Source organism: Symphalangus syndactylus, chromosome 14, assembly GCF_028878055.3.
Source record: "Symphalangus syndactylus isolate Jambi chromosome 14, NHGRI_mSymSyn1-v2.1_pri, whole genome shotgun sequence".
Classification (NCBI taxonomy): domain Eukaryota; kingdom Metazoa; phylum Chordata; class Mammalia; order Primates; family Hylobatidae; genus Symphalangus; species Symphalangus syndactylus.
This window is the reverse complement of record NC_072436.2, coordinates 53,021,451-53,045,333: the sequence shown is the minus strand read 5'-3', so window position 1 is coordinate 53,045,333 and position 23,883 is coordinate 53,021,451. Positions and strand designations below refer to the sequence as shown.

General features: G+C 35.4%; 1 protein-coding gene across 2 annotated transcripts in view; it reads right to left on the bottom strand.

Moving 5' to 3' along the window:
• TSGA10 (testis specific 10) overlaps nucleotides 1–23,883 on the bottom strand; it is a 158,095-nt gene that overhangs the window by 116,981 nt on the left and 17,231 nt on the right. The window contains exons 3-9 of one of the 2 annotated variants that reach the window (XM_055242362.2): nucleotides 17,207–17,422; nucleotides 10,087–10,152; nucleotides 8,627–8,794; nucleotides 8,068–8,229; nucleotides 4,468–4,638; nucleotides 4,300–4,377; nucleotides 2,893–3,044 (exon numbers count right to left, since the gene is read on the bottom strand). In XM_055242362.2, coding sequence (XP_055098337.1) covers nucleotides 2,893–3,044; nucleotides 4,300–4,377; nucleotides 4,468–4,638; nucleotides 8,068–8,229; nucleotides 8,627–8,794; nucleotides 10,087–10,152; nucleotides 17,207–17,422 — 1,013 coding nt within the window. The remainder of the gene's footprint in view (nucleotides 1–2,892; nucleotides 3,045–4,299; nucleotides 4,378–4,467; nucleotides 4,639–8,067; nucleotides 8,230–8,626; nucleotides 8,795–10,086; nucleotides 10,153–17,206; nucleotides 17,423–23,883) is intronic. The other variant, XM_063617621.1, reaches the window with a different exon arrangement.

Here is a 23,883-nt window from a genome sequence, read left to right as displayed (position 1 = left end):
CATGAATAAAAATTATCAGATCAATTTCAATATTAATGTATGATTTTTTAATATCTGGGCAAAATAGAAGAAAATTTTCTTAAATCTAGTATTACATAGTTATCAAAGAACCTACAAGAAATATATTTAATAGTTAATTAGAAGTAATTCACATATAACAAGGCAAGAAAAATAAAATGTATAAGAATTAGAGAGGCAGGAAAAGAATACTTGCAGATAACATGATTTTATGTACACAAATAAAAAAAACTTCTGTAGGTGGGTTATTAAAATTAATGAAAAGTTAGCAGGACTGTTGGATACCACACCAAAATACAAAAATCAATTTTATTTTTATATAACAGCCACAATTTTTAAAAACAGTTAAAATCATCTCAAAATACTGAGTACCTACAAATTTAACAAAATAAATGTAAGACCTCTCTACACACAAAAAATAGGAAACATTATAGAGCAAAACTGAAAAATATATAAATATATAGAGAGATATACAATGTTTATGGTGGCCCAGAAGACTCAAATAACATAAAAATAAATTATTTCAAAATTAATCTATGATTCAACTCAATGCCAATTAAAATCTTAATAGTGTTTTTCTTTTTCGGGGTGGACTTTGACCAGCTCACTCTAAAATTTACATGAAAACTGAAAATGCAAAGGGCTGGCAATAGTCAAGACTTTCTTGATGAATAACAAGGTAGATTTGTTCTTATAGGTTTAACACTTTTACAGTTATAGTAATTAGGAAAGTTTTGTAATGGTACAAGAACCATGTAAAAGACAAATGGAACAGATTATTGACCCTAGAAATACACACATACATAGATATTTATTTATAAGAAAAATATCTCTGCAGAGCAGTAGAGAAAAGGACAATCTTTTTAACAAATATTACTGGGAAAATTGAGTAATCATAAGTTAAAAAGCAAAATAAAACAAAACTTGACCACTGCCTCACAACATACACAAAAATACACTCCTGGTAGGGCCGGGCGCAGTGGCTCACGCCTGTAATCCCAGCACTTTGGGAGACCGAGGCGGGCTGATCACGAGGTCAGAAGATCGAGACCATCCGGGCTAACACGGTGAAACCCCGTCTCTACTAAAAATACAAAAAATTAGCCGGGCGTGGTGGCGGGCACATGTAGTCCCAGCTACTCGGGAGGCTGAGGCAGGAGAATGGCATGAACCCAGGAGGCGGAGCTTGCAGTGAGCTGAGATCGCACCACTGCACTCCAGCCTGGGTGACAGAGTGAGACTCCATCTCAAAAAAAAAAAAAAAATTATAAATCAAATAGGAAAGATGAATAAATCTGACTAAACAATGTCTGTCAATAAAAAGATACTTTTATTTTTGTAGAGACAAGGTCTTGCTATGTTGCCTCTGCTTATTTCAAACTCCTGGCCTCGAGTAATCCTCCTGCCTTGGCCCCTCAAAGTGCTGGGATTACAGGCATGAGCCACTGTACCCAGCCTAAGACAAGCTTCTTGGAGAACATCAACAGACTAGATGAAGTAGAAAAAAATAATTTGTAAGCTTGAAGGCAGGTCATTAGAAAATACCCAGAGGAGAAAAAAGAAAAAAGAGCAAAAAGAAATGAAGAAAGCCTATGGGATATAGGGGACACTATCAAGAGAGCTAACATTAACAAAGAATTATAAAAACAAAAGGAGAGAGAGAGAAAGGAACAAAAAGATAAAGAACTAAAGATTCAGCCTCAAGAAAGGAGGAAATTCTGTCATATGCTACAACGTGGACAAACACTGACATTATGCTAAGTGAAATACGACAACCAGAGAAGGACAAATACCACTCAATACTCCACTTACAAGATGTCTCTAAATAGTTAAACTCAGAAACAGAAAGTAAAATAGTAGTTGCCAGGGATTGACTGGAGGGGGAAATAGAGAGTGCTGTTCAAAGGATACAGACATTCAGTTATGCGATATGAAAAACTCTAGAGATCTGCTTTACCATACCATTCTTACATTTAACAATACCAGATTATATGCTTAAAACTGTGTTAAGAAAGGCCAGGCCTGGTGGCTCATGCCTGTAATCTCGGCATTAATAGGAGTGTGAACTACTATTTTTCTTTCTTATTTTAAGTTCCGGGGTACATGTACAGAATGTGCAGGTGTGTTACATAGGTAAACGTGTGCCACGGTGATTTGCCACACAGATCAACCCATCACCTAGATATTAAGCTATTACTATTTTTCAATGTTCATAGATGCAATGAAATTCAACCTTACTAAATCTGTAGAACCTCTGTTTCTCACAACAGATACTAAAAGTAAAACCACTCATGTAGAGGTCTTCAAAAACTCATTCTCCCAAGCTTATTGCTGTAGGCTGCTTCAGTTGATACATCTTCAGCAACCATACCAGTACATAGGAAAGGCTAAGTATAGTACTTGCATTCAATTAATAGATATTCCATCACATGCTCCTATTTCTCTGATACGGCTTTTCATTATATGCTAAATCACCCTTTTTCTAAGCAACTGCCAAACCTGTGCTTTGTGTTTTCTTATACTGTTCATATGCCACAACAGAATTTAAAGTTATAAAGGTAAATTAAACAATCAAAGTCAAATATATTCTGTACCTAGAAGAGCTTTGTAAAAGCTATTTCAGTTAAAAGTTGAACTTTTTTACAAATGTAAAGTAAGATTACTAGAAGTGTGATTCCTAGTTAAGTGTGGCATTACCAGTCTGTGATTGAGCTCAGGAAAATTGTTCACTGTGTGCCAAGGGTTCCTACAACTGCTTTTCAATAATCCTCTCAGAAACTGAACTCAACAAGTAATTTTCATTATAAAATACACTATAAAAAGCGAGCTATAGTTACAGTAAACTGTTGGTTGTTTAAAGGTGATTTAGTTTACCTCAAATAATTATTCTCTGCTTTTTGTCTGCCAAGTTCACTTTCGGTATCCATTGCCTTTCTTGCTAGTGATTTCATTTCTTTTTCCACAGTGCTTATGGTTTCCTTCATCAAAGTCATATTTGACATTTGCTCCATACGTTCATCATCAAGCTATACAAGTAGAATGACAAGGTTACTGCCATCACTAAAAACACCTTAGTAATCTTCCTGAAGGGCATACTCCCTCTGTACAAACTGGTTTATGGCAAGACTGACATGATAAGATTATCAGGTTAGACTTGACTGCCGTAGAAGGTTTTACAGATAAGGTGTTGTGAAGCAGGACCAAGAAAAAGCCACTGCAAAGCTTTTCTATAAAGCTTATCACAATATACCAGTCTATATTTTTCAATCTGGTTCAATTTGACTATAGCATAAATATGCGGTTTGCAAAAGAATTTATTTGTTGCCCAACATTAATAAATTACACATATAATGTAGGATTATGAAAATAAAAATTATTTTCTTCTGTCCAGTAATTTTTTTTTTCTTTTTGAGATGGAGTCTCGCTCTGTCACCCAGGTTGAAGTGCAGTGGTGCGATCTCGGCTCACTGCAATCTCCACCTCCCGGGTGCAAGCAATTCTCCTGTCTCAGCCTCCCAAGTAGCTGGGACTACAGGCGCACGCCACCACACCTGGCTAATTTTCATATTTTTAGTAGAGACAGGGTTTCACCATATTGGTCAGGCTGGTCTCAAACTCCTGATCTTAGGTGATCCACCCGCCTTGGCCTCCCAAAGTGCTGGGATTACAGGCATGAGCCACCATGCCCGGCCCCGTCTTATATTTTAACTCATTACAATAAAACAGTACAGATGAATTTATAAATATATTCAATCATATTTGGTAACAGAAAGTTAAATTCCTTTGATTATGTTTATATAGTGACAATATCATCAATATATTTTCATAGCAATATCAAATCTGATTAGGAAAAGGTGACGTTTCACATTTAAATTTAGTTTAAATAAACTTTGCTTAGAATTTTTATTTCATCATAATTTTTCTCTCCTTATCCACTCTTTAGGTAGAATAAACCATTTTCTTTACATCTGGCAATATTATCTGTAACAAAATATGGAGATGAGAAAGTAGGTAAGATCCCTGAAAATGGATTTCTAATGATTTTTTTAAAATACATACTTTGTAACCTAACACCAAAAAACATTGACTCACATTTTTAGAAGGAAATAAACAAATGAAAAAGTGACAATGTACACTATAAAATACCTTAAGTATTTTAGGACTATAAACACTATCTTAGGAAAATAAAATAACTTCTCTGAACACAGAAAAAGGGGAAAGGGGAAAGCCATTGAGTGTTTATAGCCAAAAGAGATTTTTTTTTTTTTTTTTTTTTTTTACATTATGAACTGCACACTCCAGCTCCTCTATCCTTTGTTCCAGGTGAGCCTTCTCATTAAATGCTGTCTCTTGAGCAATCTGATTAAAAAGCAAAAACCAAATAAAGTGATTTCAATATCCCTGCATTTGTGTTTCACATATGTTCACGTAAATAAAATCCTTTCCAACCTTTAGCCTCTCCCTTAGACTATCTCGTTCTATGGTCATTCTTCGTAAATCAGTGAAGGCTACATCTCTTTCAGTCTCCACTCGCTGGAGAATAGCATGTGCCGTTGTTGATTTAGGACTCTTACAGCTTTTCATTATTTCTCGTTGAAGTCGGGCAATTTCTTCCTGTGCCTATTATTTAACTCACAGAATTTGGTTTAACAAGCTTTAGAACACATAAACAAAAAAATCTTATATCTAGCCAGTTAAAATGCAAACCTACATCAACGTGCATGCAGCAGGGTAATGGTATCACTTTTATTTTAAAATGAGCTTATACAAATAAATGAAAATGAATATATTTAAATAGAAGTTCATGTTACAACATCTTTGCCAAAAGTCTAAAATAAAATTAATTTGGAGGAAGTCATTGCAACAGAGAATGTTTTGCTAAGAAATATATTTGGTATACTCCATTTATTCATTTTGTAGTGTAAATTTAAATTCAGCACAATTTAGGCAGACTACCGGTTTAATGAATATTATCATAGTGTTTCAGTCTTCCTAAGTATAAATGCACATGCCATTCCTATGTCTTGGCTACTTTTGCCCTGACAGAAAGGCCCACCAATCCTTACTGATAACCCAGCAGAGTGTCTCGGCACATCTGTTCAACCATCCTTGGGTCCCAAATCTATTCCAAACCTGCAGATTATTTAATATCATAGTTGGCTACACAGGTCTCTTTTCCTCTTGATTTTGATCACTGTCTATTCAGATAGTCTTCAAGCCCCAAAGGAAAATATGTAACTTCCCAATTTCCACAGCTAAGCCTTCACCAGAACCCCAAACCTCATCTCCTAAAGTGTCTTCTGAGATCTCCCTGACTCAATTATAATTATTTCTTCTCTTCTTGAATAGTACCCTCTCCACTGGCACTTTCTCCCCTGCCTTCAGTCATGTACAGTGCTCCCTTATCTTGAAAACCTGTCACTTGATCCTGCTGACCAATTTACCATCCTATGTCTCTTCTTCCTGCGACACATTAAAAAAAAAGTCCCATAGTCTGTAACAATTGCCAATGGTTCCTTACCATCCACTCTATCACCCCAGAATAACCTGGCTCCCACCCTCCCACCCTCTGCGGAATTTCAATTAAACACCTAACCAAATATAATGGTCTTTTCTCAGTTCCTGTTCTCCTTAATATTTCAGTGTTCTGTTGCTGTTTACAGCATCCTTCTTCTTGAGATTCCTTCCTCCCTTATAACATTGTTCCTCCCTACCTCTCTGTCATCTTTGTCTCTTTCAAAGGTTCCCTTCTGCATCTTGAATATTACATCTTAACTTTTCTGCTCCTCTATGTAGTTTTCTCATTCAGAGACTTCATCCACTCTGAAGGCTCAAAGGTCACCTCTAAGCAGATGACTTCCAAAGCTAACTATTTAACTCTTGCCTCTCTCTACTCCAGTCCCACATTTCTTACAGCCTGATGGCAATTACGACCTGAGTGTGCTACCATCATCTTACTCTGTCTAAAAACAAACTCACATCTTTTTCCTCAAACCACCAATGACTCTCCTATTTCTTATTTTATTACCACATTGCTGAGTCATTCAAGACAGAATTTTAGTCATTGTCATGCAACCCTCCTTCTTCCTAAAATCAAATCATGTCAAATCTTCCTTTACAGGGTCTTTTGCATCTGTCCCTACATTTATTTCCACTGAAACACCCTTGTTTAGTCCCTTAATGCCTTATATGCGCACTACTATAACAGCCTTCTAAGGAGGAGTCCATGGTCTCTCCCTCCACCAATTCCTTCAAAGGAGAAATTGTTATATAAGAAGACAATATAGAAAGATTATGTGAGAAATAAAAATTTGCCATAAGGTTAAAACTGTAAAATTGTAAAAATGATACTTTGGTCATATTTTGCCTGCCTTTAAAAAAAAAAAGATTGTTGCTTATAAAGCAAAATATAAACCCCACATAAGGCCCACTGAACAGCCTGTACCATTTAGTCCAGAAGTCAGCAAACTACATATAACTCACAGGCCACATCTAGCCTGCCTCCTGTAGGTCTGTAAGTGGAGAAATATTTTTGCATTTTTAAATGATTGGGGAAAATATCAAAATAGTATTTTAAAACAAGTAAAAGTGATGTGAAATTCAAATTTCAGTATCCATAAAGTTTTATTGTAATACAGCCAAAGTTGGCCGGGCGCGGTGGCTCACGCTTGTAATCCCAGCACTTTGGGAGGCCGAGGCGGGCGGATCATGAGGTCAGGAGATCGAGACCACGGTGAAACCCTGTCTCTACTAAAAAATACAAAAAATTAGCCGGGCGTGGTGGCGGGCGCCTGTAGTCCCAGCTACTCGGAGAGGCTGAGGCAGGAGAATGGCGTGAACCTGGGAGGCGGAGGTTGCAGTGAGCCGAGATTGCGCCACTGCACTCCAGCCTGGGTGACAGAGCGAGACTCCGTCTCAAAAAAAAAAAAAAAAAAATACAGCCAAAGTTATTCATTTATGTATTGTCCAAAGCTGCTTTCACCCTACAACAATAGGGCTGATTAGTTACAACAGAGACCACATGGCTTGCAAAGCAGAAGACATTTTTTGTCTGGGCCTTACACAAAAAGTATATTGATTCCTGCTCTAGTGCAATCTACCTTTCAAGTCTTAGCTCTCTCCCTTCTCCACTGACACACACCCTCTATTCTAGTCTTAAACCAATTTATTTATCTGCTGATTTTCCTACCTTTATCTTTTGCCTCATACCATTCCTTTAGTCTGGAATGTTCCTTCTAGCCCCTTTCAGGGTAATAGAAACTCCGTTCATTTTTCAGGGCTCACACTTCATATCTTTTAATAAAGATTTCCTTGATCGCCATATCTAAAAATGCCCACTTCTTTTGTTTGTTATAATATCTTCTAGACCACTTAATAAAAATCAATAAATACAATATACTTTATCTCCCTAACTAGACTGTAAATTTATAGGAAAACATGGTCAGCATCTTATCATTTTTCTATCCCTCAGAGTAGTGAGTCTAGAACTCTGCATATAGTAGCTATAATTCGTTAAAAAATTGTGATACTTTTAAAAGAAGTTATATGGTGATTTATAGGATTTAATACTTGTTGGGTAAAGAAGCTATTTGATTAATAAAAGCTATGCAACTTTAAGCTAGAAAGCAGAGATAAACTACACACTTCTTTTATTCTTTAAAATTAAGCAAATTATATAAAAGTTCCTAGTGATGTGATAAGGTGTGGCAAGTTCAAGGTAAAAAGGTCAGGATTTGATCTTTTTACCTTGAACTCATAACACCTTATCATTTAACGGTTTCTTCATATCTTATTCCAAAAATGAGACTATTTTTATGCATGTATATGATCTTTGTTTGGCTATGGGGATGACATATGTGTGTACTCACATACCTACTGTATTGGAAATGTATTACATTTCATTAAGAATATCTTAAAAACATATGTAATCCCTAAATGTTAGATTAATTTGATTTGCAGGTTTAAGCAGTCTCATAGATCTCAAAGAAGAATTACATACCTCTAGAACTCAATGTTATTACTTACATAATTTGTTTTTTATATGTTTACCTGTTCATGAAGTTTAAGGAAGGCCTTGTCTCTCTCTGATGTAAGAACCTTCATATTACCGTGAATATCTGCCAAATGGCGCTCATATCTTTCCATCATGCATTTAAGTTCTTCACAATCTCTTGTTGTTGTCTTCAAAAGTTCTACATCACAGTTTGCACCCTGTAATTACATAAGAAATTTGAAATTCTTCTTTGATATATAGTAGTGATAGAAAGGTGCTATTGATGGCAGTGCCCAATTTCTATTTAAGAAAACAAGACTATATAATGAAAGGAAATTATAAAAAATAAGTTTAAAAACCGCATCTTTTTAAAACAGCTTCATTCCAAATTATTCCACATTTGCCTGATTACCTCCCAAGCGCTACTTACACTGAGGATAAAGAACCAACATCAGTAGTCTACTGTGCCATCAAAGAGACCTCTGTCTCTCAACCCCTTTGATACGGCAATTCACACCAAATCAAAACAAATTATTTTCAAATTAGGTAAAACAAAGAACAAAAGCCAGTGTCTGGGCAACAAACTCCAAAATATTTATAAGTTTATAAACCTACCCGGGCAGTTGGTGATGGGCGTCTTGGACTTTTAGACCTACTTCTCATCATCTTTCTCAAATGTTGAGCTTCACGCTTATAGTAATCTTTGTCTGCTTCCAAAGTCTTGACAAAGGAATCAAGTCTAGAAGGAGATTTATTTTGTGCTTTTTCAGTATCTAAAATTATCTTGCCAAGGAGGAAAAAATTAGGCCATTATTTCAAGCCAAACTATAGCATCATTTTCTAAGTGAAATTGAAAACAAACAGGATCCTTAAAAACATTTAATTTGGTATTTTTTAAATACAACATTTAAAATATTATATATCAATTTTTAAAAAGCAGTTAGATATCTTTCTTTTCCAGCATTTCTGGGTATGCTATATTTTAACTGAAAGATAATTTTGGAGAAAAAATGTTAAAGAAATTTTAGAGAGGCCAGAAATGTCCACAGATCTAGCACAGATCCTAGAAATGGCATGGATTTGCTTTAGGAAAACATATGCTACTAGGCTGGGCATGGTGGCTCACACCTATAATCCCAGCACCTTGGGAGGCTGAGGAGGGTGGATCATGAGGTCAGGAGTTCGAGACCAGCCTGGCCAACATGGTGGAACCCCGTCTCTACTAAAAATACAAAAAAATTAGCCGGGCATGGTGGCGCACACCTGTAGTCCCAGCTACTTGGGAGGCTGAGGCAGGAGAATCACTTGAACCCGGGAGGCAGAGGTTGTGGTGAGCCAAGATTGTGCCATTGCACTCCAGCCTGGGCAACAAAGCAAGACTCCATATCAAAAAAAGAAGAAAAACATATGCTACTATTAAAGCATCTGTTATAGCATCTAAGTTTTGTCCAATATTGTTCAATGAGTGAATAAATTAACTGAATGCTGGATATTCCACACTTGTAAGCATTCCCACAAATTTGCATTCACTTTAATATATTAGAAACACTTCTTCGACAACATTTATTTAACAATACTTTATTGGGAGAAAATTATAGATATACTTTCAGATAGAGGGTTTTAAATATTTTAAATAAGATTAAAATGTTTAAATAGAGCAGTTTTCATTTCACATTGTTGGATAAATAAAACATTGTTTGGAATTATGTAACAAAATTTATGGCTTAAAAGTATTTACTATTAAGGGGGATAAAAGTTGTGTAAACAAACACACTTTATATTTTGAGAATTATTCAGTCATCATTTTAAATCAATTAACAGATAAGGACATTAATAAAACCAACCAAAAGTTGTTCTTTGCCTCTAGGAAAGAAAGAAGTAGTGATGAAAGAAGCAAAAAAAAGTCACTCTTACAGATGGGGGTTCCCCTGTGTCCCTAGCAGTTGGTGCAGATTTTAGAAAACAAACATATTTATTCCTCACAAAACGCATGAGAGCCAAAGACATAATTTTTTATAGTTTACTGACCAAATAAAAATGATTCCTTAACACATATTTATGAAAAATATACTTACAGATTTAAGCCTTTTTATTGTATCTTCCAATACTATAATATTCTTTTGCTGGCAAATGAGTTCAATCTGAAGAAAAAGTAAAAAAAAAAAAAAATTTCTATTAAAGATGCTTAAACTAATTGGAAAAAGAACATCAAAAAAAGGAAGCCACTTAAAATAAAAACATGAAGGCAGTGAATATTTTAAAGAAGAAATAACCTCTGTTTAGCGACCTTCAATGATAAAAGATAAAAGATGATTTACCCAGGATAAAATAACAATTCCCTTAAATTCAATGTTTTGTATAAAATGTTAATTGATTGTATTTTACCAAATTATTCCCCATAAACTGGAACAAAATGTTAGTACTAATTATAATTCTGAAGATAATAGGAAAGCAATAAAAGAATGACTAGAATAAAATAAGTTGACCCAAATTATCCCATTCAGAAAAGATTGCTTTCTCTTCGAACTCAACTGCTTAGTTCAATTCAACCCACAAAATACTTTTTGTATCAATTTATGACAGTGAACATACCCAGTCTTATAAGATAGGTACCTATAGTCATATATTTAGCATATGACTACATTGTATGTTCCTACAGGACAGTGACTAAGTTTTTATGCAAAGCAGTAGAGTTCTTTGTTAATAGCATATTCGCTTAATGTATTTTGCAATTCATCAACCTTTCCCTCATTATTCTAAACTGCATCCTGATCTTGCCTACTACATTTTAAATCTGAATTCTCTGGAATTACTGTACTTCATTTGTTCTTTAGACCAACGTTCTCTTCTACGATTTTTCTGGCAGTCCTATTTTAAGTTTATGAAATATTAAGGGGTGCTATTATTTGGAACGTTTTTCTCACAAGTAAAATACTTAGAAACATAATTACATACAGTTTGGATAACCTTATGTATAGCCTTGAATAGACAATTTTCAATGTTTTAATGTATACTACTAAGTAGGCACTAAAAAGATACAGGTCTACTTTGTGTTAAGATTTCCACATTAAGTATAAAAATTCACTGCAAAACAGAGTATCTGGTATGACACATTCTCACAAAAAATAAATTTATACGCAGACATCCTACATATAAACATAACCAAACTGAAGATTATGTCTAGGTATAACAAGGTATGATTATGGTAGATGTTATTTTCTTCATTTACTTTTCTATATGGACTAAAATTTTGTATAATAAACATGCATTAATATTACAATGATTAAAAAAAACGTTGATTCCACTCTGAAAAACAAAATAACTGGCCCAAATGAAAAACTGCTAACCCAGTGTTTTCACTTACTTAACAATTAATGAATGCCTACTACCTGCCTGCCATTGTGTTATGTAATGGGTAAAGTAATGAATAAAAAAGGCAAAAATCTCTGCCCTCGTGGAGTATATACTCTAGCCAAAAAAAAGAAAAACAAAAGATAATAGTCAAAATATATGTTAGTGATTGCATCCCTCAAAAAATAATACAAGGAGCACTCACGTTCTAGGCACTTGACTTAAGTGAACAAGAGACACAAAGATTTCTGCCTTTGTGGATCGTACATTTCAGCTAGAATAGACAATAATAAACCTAACAAATAATTATATAGTATACTAGAAAAAGAAGAGCAGAGTTAAGGATACTGGGAATATTTATAGAGTAACAGGTTGGAATTTTAAATGGGGTGGTCAGGAAGCCCTCATTTAAAGGTGACCTTTGACCAAAAACTTCAGAGGAAAGGAAGTCAAACATGTGAAAATCTGCGCAAAAAAACACTGCAGGCAAAAGTTACAGCTCTAACAAAGGTCCTAAGGGAAAAGAACGTCTGGTTGGTTCTAAGTATGGAGACGGGCTGGAGCATTGTGAGGGAAGGGGAAAGGAACAGCAAAGTGCTACAGGGAAAAATAAAGTGAGGGAGAAAGACAGGAGTGTGTGCAGGGAATGGGGGGGGGTGGGTATTTCAGAGCCCGCTGTGTGGAAGACATTGTGTGAAGTCTGTTGTCCCCCACCCCACCCTTTGTTTGTGGGGGACAAACAAAGACTACACAATGTCTTCCACACAGTGGGCTCTGAAATACTTTTTATTGAATCACATACAAAAGTAACAATAATGATAAGGACTATCAGAGATCCAGTCCAATAACATAGCCCCTAGGTCAATTAAAAATATAAATTGTAGGAAGAAATAATGGTAAAATTGTAATTCTGCCTCACATTTCAAAGTGTCATGTTCAATTATCTGGGAAACGCCGTGTTAACACATGAATGATAAACAACTCAAGATGAGAGAATAAACGAAGGCATATAGTTGAGGTAGTTTTAATGTATGTCCACAAATTCTAATACTCCTTCCTTCCATAGCTGGATCTTAACTTCCCTCCCCTAGAGTGTGGGTTATACTTAGTGACTCACTTTTAAAGATGAGAATATGGAGGAAGTGATGAGATATTAACTTTTGAGACTGGGTCATACTAAGCCCTGCAGATCCTCCTTATCTCTTGGATTGTTGGCTGGGGGAGAGGGGAAGGTGGAGTGAGAATAAATTTCCACAAAGAATACATGAAGGATCCCTAGAGAGAGGTCCACCTAGCAAAGAACAGGCCTCCTGCCAATAGCCAAAAGCCACCTGAGTGAGCCATCTTAGAAGTAAATCCTCCAGTAGCAGTCAAGCCATGACTGTGGCAATCATCTTTTTTATTGTTTCTTGAGATCGAGTCTCGCTTTGTCATCCAGGCTGGAGCACAGTGGCATGATCTCGGCTCACTGCAACCTCTGCCTCCCGGGATCAAGCAATTCTCTGGCCTCAGCCTCCCGGGTAGCTGGTATTACAGGTGCCAACCACCATGCTCAGCTAGTTTTTTGTATTTTTAGTAGAGACAAGCTTTCATCATATTGGCCAGGCTGGTCTTGAACTCCTGACCTGAAGTGATCTGCCTGCCTTGGCCTCCCAAAGTGCTGGAATTACAGGTGTAAACCACCAGCCCTAGCCATCATCTTGATTACAATTTCCTGAGAAACAGTGAATCAGAACAACCCAGCTAAGCTAGTCTTGAATTCCCAACCCAAGAACCTGTGAGGTATCAATATTTGTTGTTTGAAGGCATTAAGGTTTCAAAGTAACTACATAGCAATAGCCAATAGTTAATACTGAAAATATTTTAATGAAGTAAATCATGGAAGAAGTTACTGTTGACCTTTAAAAATAAGACTAAAAGTAAATACTTCCCAGTGAATACATTTAATACTATCTCAATTCCAGACAAACTAACAGTAGCTTTAGCCTCAGACTCTACCTCTGCATACCCAGAGTATAATCTCAAACACTAGAAACCCAAACATTTTTTCTCAGCCATCGAATTAGAAATCTCGTTTCAAGTGCTACCCCACATATTAGGCAAGGAATCTCTCCCCCATAAATATAAACCTAAAATGCATATCTAATGTCTTAGGATGATGACAACACACACTGGAGTTCATATCCCCAGTGTTGGTTTTGTATCTTTCTAATCTCCATTCTACTTGGGGACATTCACTTACTGAGGTTGGTGATTTCCTCATTTCAGGGCATTCTACCAACCCAAAGGCCTATTTTCATTTTGTTCTCTCTTTATTACGTTTCTGATGTTTTCCCTGTGTCAGCAATGGTATCTCTACTCCAAGACTGCTGCTTACCTCTTTTTCACCCAATAGCTTTCCAATCCTCAAATACACCTAACATTCCACATTATTTACGGAGATCTATTTCCAAGTCTTTGCCAAGCCAGGCAAAATTCCACCTGTAAATTTAATACTTACAGTTTTAGGTAAATCCTAGCTCTTATATTTTAGATGTTTTCCATTCCAAAAATTCTTCCTTTTGATAGCAGAGAATTCACCCTGACATAGTACTTACTCTCTCTAGAACATAAACCCTAACAACCCTTTAAAAGTGATGACTTCTAAACAGGGCATTCTCATTGTTGGAATTCAGTCAACTTGGTTTCCCGCAGTCTGGGAAGGAGTGCAGTTAATTTTTAATTTGAAGACAAAAACAAGGAAGACATACTAAAACTCTTCAATTTTGATAAGTTTTTTTTTTTTTTTTTGAGACAGAGTCTCACTCTTTTGCCCAGGCTAGACTGTGACGTGATCTTGGCTCACTGCAACCTCTGCCTCTCAGGCTCAAGCTATTCTTGTGCCTCAGCCTCCCAAGTAGCTGGGATTACAGGCGTATGACACCACGCCTGGCTATTTTTTTTTTTTTTTTTTTTTTTTTTTGCATTTTAGCAGAAATGGGGTTTTGTCATGTTCACCAGGCTGGTCTCAAACTCCTGGCCTCAAGTGATCCACCTGCCTCGGCCTCCCAAAGTGCTGGAATTACAGGCATAAGCCACCACGCCTGGCCCAATTTTGATAATTTTTATAATTAAGACAGATGGAAATCAATTTACCATTAAACTGTGAATGTTACTTTAAAAAAAGTAACAATACATTCCACCTGAAGTGGCATTAAAAAAAAGTTAAAAAAATTTTTAAAGTAACAGTACAAACAAAAATGTATTGAAAAATGTTTAAAATATTCAAGCTACTTTTAAATATCCTTCAAATACTTTAACAGCATCCATTTGAAGATAACTAATTCAAAAGTTAAAAACAAATCATTCTTATCTAGTATTTCAAGCAGTTCTAAGGACCTGTTCCAGACAACATGGTTAGAGAAGACTGTATCCTTAAAGTAATAAACTTGTGTATTTAAATATTGCACTATTATGGCCAGGTGTGGTGGCTCATGCCTGTAATCCCAGCACTTTGGGAGGCCAAGGTGGGCAGATCACTTCAGATCAGGAGTTCAATACCAGCCTGGCCAACACGACGAAACCCTATCTCTACTAAAAATATGAAAATTAGATGGGTGTGGTGGTGGGCGCCTGTAATCCCAGCTACTTGGGAGACTGAGGCAGGAAATCGCTTGAACCCGGGAGGTGGAGGTTGCAGTGAGCCGAGATCGCGCCACTGCACTGCAGCCTGGGTGACAGACGGAAACTTTGTCTCAACAACAACAAAAAAGTTGCATTATTTGACTTTCCACTAATTTAAACTCATCCATTAAGCAGTCTCAATGAGATGTTACTGCATAAAAATACATACAATCCTAGAGTTCATCAATTGGACTCATATTTCAAATTACTGTAACAGTGACTTCAATAACATTTCACCTGATAATTTAATTGCTTCATTATTTGCCATAAGAGTCCTGTTACATTAAAAGAATGTTTAAGAAATAACACTTAATAATTAGCTTTGGGAAATTACTTTGTTACAGACACAATTAACTAATTTGGTGATTAATAAAATCAAGACAAGCATGTTCACACGCTATCATTTAAAAATTCAACAGGTTGTTTTTTGGCCTTCAAATATGCTCTATGTTGCTTATTAGCCATTAGGCAGCAATGGAGAAGTAAAACTGTCATTATATAATTACATTTAATCTCTAGTTTCCAAATTTCATGGCAAAGTACTCAATCAAGAAATAAAATTTGATCAAAATATCATAAAGCTACAGTAACTAAAACAATGAGATGGTGGCACAGAAAAAGGCAAATGAATTAATGAAAACAAATAGTCCAGAAACATAGTCACAGATATCTGAGAATTTAGTATCTGTTAAAATGATATTTCAAATCAGTGGAGAAAGGACTAGGCAACCCTACCTCATATTAGAACAAAAAGAAACTAGCAGTATTAAAAGAAGGAAAACTATTAAAAAGTATTAAAAGAAAACTTTAGAAAGTATATCTGTAGTTCTTGAGGTGAAAAAAAACCTTCCTGAACAAGAACCAAATCTCAGACATCAATAAGGAAAAAAAAAAGATTGGCAAATTTTTAAATTTTAGTTAAAAAGTTTTAAATTGACTTTTTATTGATACATAATAATGGTACATATTTATGGGGTACATGTGATATTTTAATACATGCATCAATGTACAATGATCAAATCAGTGTAATGGGGATATCCACCACCTTAATTATTTCTTTGTTCTGGGAATACTCCAAATCTTCTCTTTCAGCTATTTTAAAATATGCAATAAACTGTTAACGATAGTCACCCTACGGTGCCATCAAACACTAGAATTTATATCTTTTCTATAACTGTATTTTTGTACCAATTAACCAGCCTCTTTTCATCCTCTCCTCCCTGCTATCCTTTTAGCCTCTGGTAACCATCAATCTATGCTCTATCTCCACGAGATTGATTTCTTCAGATTCCACATATGAGTGAGAACATGCAATATTTGTCTTTCTGTGCCTGGCTTACTTCACTTTACATGATGTCCTCCAGGCTCATTAATGTTGTTGCAAATCAGAGTTTTTTTCTTCTTTATGGTTGAATGACATTCTATTGTGTAGATATACTACATTTTCTTTATCCACTTATTCGTTAATGGACACCTAGATTGATTCCATATCTTGGCTATTGTGAATAGTGCTGCCATAAACATGGAAGTGTAGATACCTCTGTGACATACTGACTTCCTTTCTTTTGGCTGCGGTGTTGCTGGATCACATGGCAGTTCTATTTTTAGTTTGGTAAAAATCTTTTTTAAAGGGTATTGGCAAAAAATTAGCCAGGCGTGGTGGCAGGCGCCTATAATCCCAGCTACTTAGGAGGCTGAGGCAGGAGAATGGCATGAACCTGGGAGGCGGAGCTTGCACTGAGCCGAGATAGGGCCACTGCAGTCCGGCCTGGGTGAAAGAGCAAGACTCTCTCTCTTAAAAAAAAAAAAAAAAAAAAGTATTGAAATCAATTACATGTGTAAAAATAGATGAAAATAAATGTATCTATTAGTTTGTAGATGTTTCTGCAGAGGAGAGAGGAATTGGGAAGTGGGAGCAACATTTGGTTCACAGAACATTCCTGTTGATTTGAAATTTTTTACAATGACTACACATTACTTAGGAAATGTTTTGAGTAAAATTTGTTTAAAGAAGTAAAATGTGAGAAACAATTTAATCCTTAGAACAGACATTTAAATATATTGTCAAATCTAAAAAGCTTCCAAATTATACAAATGAGAATGCTACTTTTTCCATTGCATTTAAAAATTACATGATGTTTAAAGTAAAATTAAAATCCTGATCAGTGGTAAATCTGGTACCTTGGCTTCTTCAAGTTCCTTGTTGGCGGAATCCACCACAAAATTTTTCTCTTTTTCTAGTTGCTCTGCTAGTTGGTCAATTTTAATCAATTCTTTACAAAGATGCTCATTGTGGCTGGTTAAATCATCTACTTGACTGCTTACCACCTCCTTACTATCCAAGAGTTTCCTCACATATTCTTCCAAGCCATGATTTGTCTGTTTGAGATCTTCAATCTGTTATTATCAGAAAAAAAAACACATTAAAATAATTCCTTAGTTTTTTCTGGGGAGCAACTACGTGACTGGAATCAGGAAGGGAGATTTGCTACCCTGGCAAAGAAACTTAACTGTATACCTTTTTGTGCCTTATGAATTTTGTATCATGTGAATGTATTACCTATTAGAAAAAATATATTAAATAAAAATTTTAAATTTTATAGCAATATCTTTCAAGACAATTTATAGATTTCAAAAAGAACTTAATTACTATTTTTAGCCAATCTATTAGAAAAATGGCCAAATATTTATATCTGCAATAAATAAACTTCAATAGTTTTGAAATTAATTTTAATACCATTAAGAGTTCTTTTAATTAAATTTCTAATTATTGTTATTAAAATATAGTAACTCTTTTAGGCCAGGCATGGTGCCTCACACTTGTAATCCCAGCATTTGGGGAGGCTGAGGCGGGCAGATCACCTGAAGTCAAGAGTTTGAGACCAGCCTGGCCAACATGGTGAAACCCCATCTCTACTAAAAATACAAAAATCAGCTGGGCATGGTGGCGAGTGCCTGTAGTCCCAGCTACTTGGGAGGATGAGGTACAAGAATTGCTTGAACCTGGGAAGCAGAGATTGCACTGAGCCCAGATCCTGCCACTGCACTCCAACCTGGATGACAGAGCAAGACTCTATCTCAAAAAAAAAAAAAAAAATATATATATATATATATATATATATATATGTATATTATTAACTCTTTTTTAAAAAGTCCTTTTGAAAGTATCAGTAACTTACTTGACTAAGCTAAATATCAAATCAATCAAGTATTTGCTGAGTAATGTGGAGGAACACAGCTTTCCTTCCCAGCCTACTATCAAACCATCAATGGATGAAGAAAAGGGCCTTTTCTATCACGAAGGTATCCAAATGCCTTTAAGAGAAAATAAAAACTAGACCCATTGAACAATGATTATGTCAGGACCTATATTAAATTCCAAAAATACAAAGATAGATTAGGTACCTGCCCTCAGGGAATTTTTTGTTTACTTGAGGAAATACAGAGACAATATGTTAAGTGCAATAACAAAAATAACTATGAGGTAGTCATGGTACAAATTGTTTTCCATAGTACTTGTCTCTCATTGTGTATTTAACAAATATTTATTCAGCACCTATTGTGTCTAAGATACTGGGTTGGTACCCTGTAAAAGATGCATTAAAAACAACAACAACAACAAAAAACACTCACACACAGAAGTTTCAGTCTGTAAGGAACATCTGAAATTGCTAAATCCCTGACCTCTTAGTTCTAGCATTATTTTTGCCCTGAGGTTGCCCTTTTCAAACAGCTATAGTTATCATCTTCCAAACCATTAAAATCAACAAAGTTGTCTTCAAAAAAACTTTATAAGTTGTCACTACATAAAAATATCTTAAAAGTCATGAATTATTTTTAACTAAATATGCTACAATGCCATTTATTGTACCCAGTAAACAGCCCACCAAGAGGCATAATTAAAGTCATTATTTTAATCCAGTGTCTCCTACTCTCTTCTTCTCTTTTGGCCTTCTCCTATCTACTCTCAAAAATTCTTTGAAAATGCAAATTTGAGGTCATTCCTATAACCTTATGTTGCCTTATGACACTGAGAATAAAATTTTAAAATGCCATTTATGATCCAACTCAACTTACCTGTCCAACCTAACTTCCCACCACCAAACACACTATAAAAAACAATCACATTAAATTCATTTAAAAACTTATTTTAGGGGAGTTATTGAAATGGACACACTTGAAATTGAAGTGCTACCACAGAACCTTCCTTATGAGAATCCTCAAGGAAAACCCTGCTTAGGCTTCAATTTCAGGAAAATACGTGCCTTTTTTGGATACCTGGTTTGTTATTACCCTAACAATCATTAATTATTTAACTAATATTTCTATTTGCCTTTGCCTCTAGAAATTTTAAAGCCAAATCCAAAGCCCACCTCTAGCAACATGTACAGAAACTATGTACAATGGTCTGTTCATTATTGTCATCCCAGGCTTTCATGGTTTACTTATTTTACCCTACTCTTATTATTTCAGCTACTTTCTTTTAAAACAAACAAACTATAGGATGTGAAACAAACAGATAAACTTCAAGTTGTTTTTCATCTTTGTTCGTGGCTTTTCCTATGCCATGTTTCTCAGCAACAAGAGCACGCTAAAAATGTCTGTTAACTTCCCACTGCATCAGGAGATGTTAAATGCTTCTCCTTTCCAGTATGTGTGCCCATAAAGCCTCTTATATAAGTTTATCTCAATATTTTATAAGATGCATTAAAATCATTTATTTCCCTGTCCGTTCTACTAGATTCTAAACAACTTAAAAGACTGTATGTCTCATTCATTTCTGTATCAACATATCACTTTTTTCTGCATCATTTATTATGTATCTCAAATACAATCCTCAAATTATTAAGCAAATAAGACAAATTATTAGTAATATAAATGAACACTCCCCTCCCTTCTCTCATGCAACTCTACTTTTACTCAATTCCAAGACAAAAGTACTTTAGAAGAGGCAGTCTAGAGTAATACAAAGGATATGGGCTTTGGACTTTGGCAGAGTTAGGTTTAAATCCTGTTGTAGTTCTTTACCAGTTATGTAACTGGGGAATTTACCATATTTTCTTGATCCTAGAAGATGCACCTGACTTCAGAAAAAAAATAAATGAGAGTCTCTTCTGTTAAATGGACAGAATGCCTTCAATTTGTAGAATTGTCATTAGACATTATATAAGAGCTCAAGTAAAATTTCCAGTATTACAGGTACTCAAGTAGTTTTGTTAAAAATTTTTATTTTTAAATAAGATTCACAGGAAGCAAATGTAGTACAGAGAAGTCTCATACGCCCTTTACTGTTTCCGCTGATAGCCGTGTCATAAACGACATAGTATAATATCACACCCAGATATACCATGTGCTTGGTGTTCTATATGATTTTTCTCACATGTGCAGATCTCTGTAACTACCACCTCAAGATATAGAACTGTTCCATTACAACAAGACCATTCTGCTGCTGCCCCTTTATATTCTCCTTCCCTGCCCTCAATTCTTCCCACCAATAATGTGTACAATTTTGTCATTTTGAGAATGTTACATAAATAAAATCAGAGCATGTTATCTTTTGAGATTGCTTTCTTTCACTCAGCACAGTGTCCTTTAGATCCATACAAGTTGTTATTTGAACCAAATAGGATCATTCCTATTTATTGCTGAATAATATTCCATGATATGGAATACCACAGTTTAACCATTCACCAATTAAAGAAAACTGGCTGTTTCCAGTTTGGAAATATAACAAAGCTGCTATGAACAACTGAGTAGGATATAAGTTTTGAGTAGATATAAGTTTTCATTTTTCTGGAATAAATGCCCAGGAGTACAATTGCTGGATTGTATGGTAAATGTATGTTTAGTCTTACCAAAAACTGCCAAATTATTTTCCAGAGTGGCTGTACCATTTCATATTCTTACCAGGAATGGATGAGTGATCCAGTTTCTCCACATCCTTGCCAGCATTTGGTATTGTCACTATTTTTTATTTTAGTTACTGTATTGTTATTTCATCATGGCCTCAATTTGCATTCCCCTGATGTCTACGGAGGCTGAACATCTTTTTCTAGTATACCAGACATCCTTCTGTGAAGTATCTCTTCATGTCTTTTGCTCATTTTCTAACTGAATTGTTTGCTTTTCACTGTTCAATTTTAAGAGTTCTTCATTTGATACAATAGGTACGAGTCATTTAGCAAATATGTGGTTTGTAGTTAGTCTTTTCATCATCTTAGCAGGTCTTCTGCAAAGTAAAAGACTAACTACAAACCACATATTTGCTAAAGGACTCATACCTATTGTATTAAATGAAGAACTCTTAAAATTGAAAACAGTGAAAAGCAAACAATTCAGTTAGAAAATGAGCAAAAGACATGAAGAGATACTTCACAGAAGTATATATATTCATGTGTGTGTGTATATTTTTGAGACAGAATCTCACTCTCACCCAGGCTGGAGTGCAGTGGTACAATCTCAGCTCACTGCAACCTGCCTCCTGGGTTCAAGTGATCCTCCCACCTCAGCCTCTCAAGTAGCTGGGACTACAGGCATGCACCACCATGCCTAGCTAATTTGTGTAATTTTTAGTAGAGATGGGGTTTTGCCATGTTGGCCAGGCTGGTCTTGAACTCCTGGCCTCAAGTGATCCATCCACCTGCCAAAGTGCAGGGATTATAGCCACGAGCCACCACACCCGGCCAAAAACTTCAATTTTGATTAAGTCCATATTACCAATTTTTCCTTTTATGAGTCATGCTTTTGGTATCATATCTAATAACTTTCCATCCAAGCCTAACTTCCTGCAAATTTTCTCCTATGTTATCTCCTAAAAGTCTCATAGTTTTGTTTTACATTTACATCTATGGTCCATTTAATTTTTTATGAAGTGTGAGATTTAAGTGGAGGGTAACTGTTTTCCCTATATCTAAATGCTCCAACACCACTTGTTGAAAAGACTATCTTCCACTGAACTGCATCTGCATCTCTGTCAAAAAATCGTTTGGCTGTACTTGTATAGGACTATCTCTAGATTATCTGTTCCGTACCATTCACGTATGTATCTATCCCTCACTAATATCACAGTCTTGATTACTATAGTTATAAGTGTTGAAATAATGAAGAGTTTTGTTTTTGGTGCCTTCCTGTGGATTACCCCAACATTTTTTAGAATTCTACGTTGATTTATTTATAGTGTTTCTGAGTGTAAGTCTTGTTTGATCTTTTTCTACCAGTTGTTCTACGCATTACATTATATATACAGAACTTACCATAGCCTACATTTTAACAGTTCAAGTAAAAGTACAGAAACCTTACCTCCTGTTAGCTCCCTTTACTCTCCCCTATTAATGAAATAATTGTCTTAAATATTTCCTCTACATGCATTTAGAACCACATTCAATAGTTAAATACAATTTTGTAAACTTAAAAAAAAAATTTGGCTCAGAGTAGTGGCTCATATCTGTAATCCCAAGACTTTGGGAGGCTGAGGCAGGTGGATCACTTAAGAATGGGAGTTCAAGAGAAGTCTGGGCAACATGGCGAAACCCCATCTCTACCAAAAAAAAAAAAAAAAAAAAAAAAAATCAGCCAGGCATGGTGGTGCATGCCTGCAGTCCCAGCTACTTGAAAGGCTGAGGTGGGAGGACTGCTTGAGCCCAGGAGGCCAAGGCTGCAGTAAGCAGAGATGATGCCACTGCACTACAGCCTGGATGACAGAGCAAGACCCTGTTTCCAAAAAAAAAAAAAAAAAGAAAGAAAGAAAGAAATTCTATTTCATTTACCTATATTTTTTGCTCTATATATTGTTCTTCCTACTGCTCCAAGATTACTTCTTTTATCACTTCCTTTCTGGTTAGAGAAATACTTTCAGCTATTCTTTTAGGGTAGCTCTGCTGGCACAAATTATCTTAATATTTCTTTATCTGAGAATGTCTTTATTTTCCCTCAACCTTCTAGGATACTTTCTCTGGATATAAAATTCTGAGTTGACAGGTTTGCTTTTCTCTAGCACTTGAAAAATGTTGTGCCACTTCCTTCTTACCTCCAATCTTTCAGATGAAAAATATCTGCCGTCACTTGAATTGGTGTTCTTCTATAGATAACGCATGGTTTCTCTCTGGTTACTTTCAGGATTTTTTAGTGTCTTGGCATGCATTTCTTTGGGTGACTCCTGTTAGGTATTCAGTCACCTACTTTCATCTGTTTTATGTCTTTGTGCCAAATTTGTGGGAAATTCAGCCATTATCTCTTCAAATTTTTTTTAGCACCACCTTCTCTCATTTTTTTGTCGAACACAGTTTTACCTGTCTCTGAGGCTCTATTCAGATTTTTTTCAATCTATTTTCTCTCGGACGTTCACATTAGGTAATTATTTTTCTAGTCTCATGTTCACTGATTCATTCCTCTCCTCCATTCTATTGAGAACATTGAGTTTTTATTTTCAGTTACTCTATTTTTAAGCTTGTTTTATTGTCACAAAATACATATACATAATTTTCATTTTAACAATTTTTAAGTACATAACTCAGTGGCATTAAGTATATTCACAATGCTGTACAACCATCACCACTATCTATTTCCAGAATTTTTTTATTCCCCTCCCCCAAAAAACTCTGTACCCATTAAACAACAATTCTATCTCCATAATTTGCCTATTCTAGGTAGAGGTGGAATCAAGCATTATTTGTCTTCCTATGTTTGGCTTATTGTACTTAGTACAATGTTTTTGAGGTTCATTCATTTTGCAGCATGTATCCGAATGTCATTCCTTTTTGAATCTGAGTAATATTCCATTGTAAGCACATACCATATTTTGTTTATCCATTCATTTGTTGACATTTGGGTTTTTTCTACCTCTTGGCTACTGTGAATAA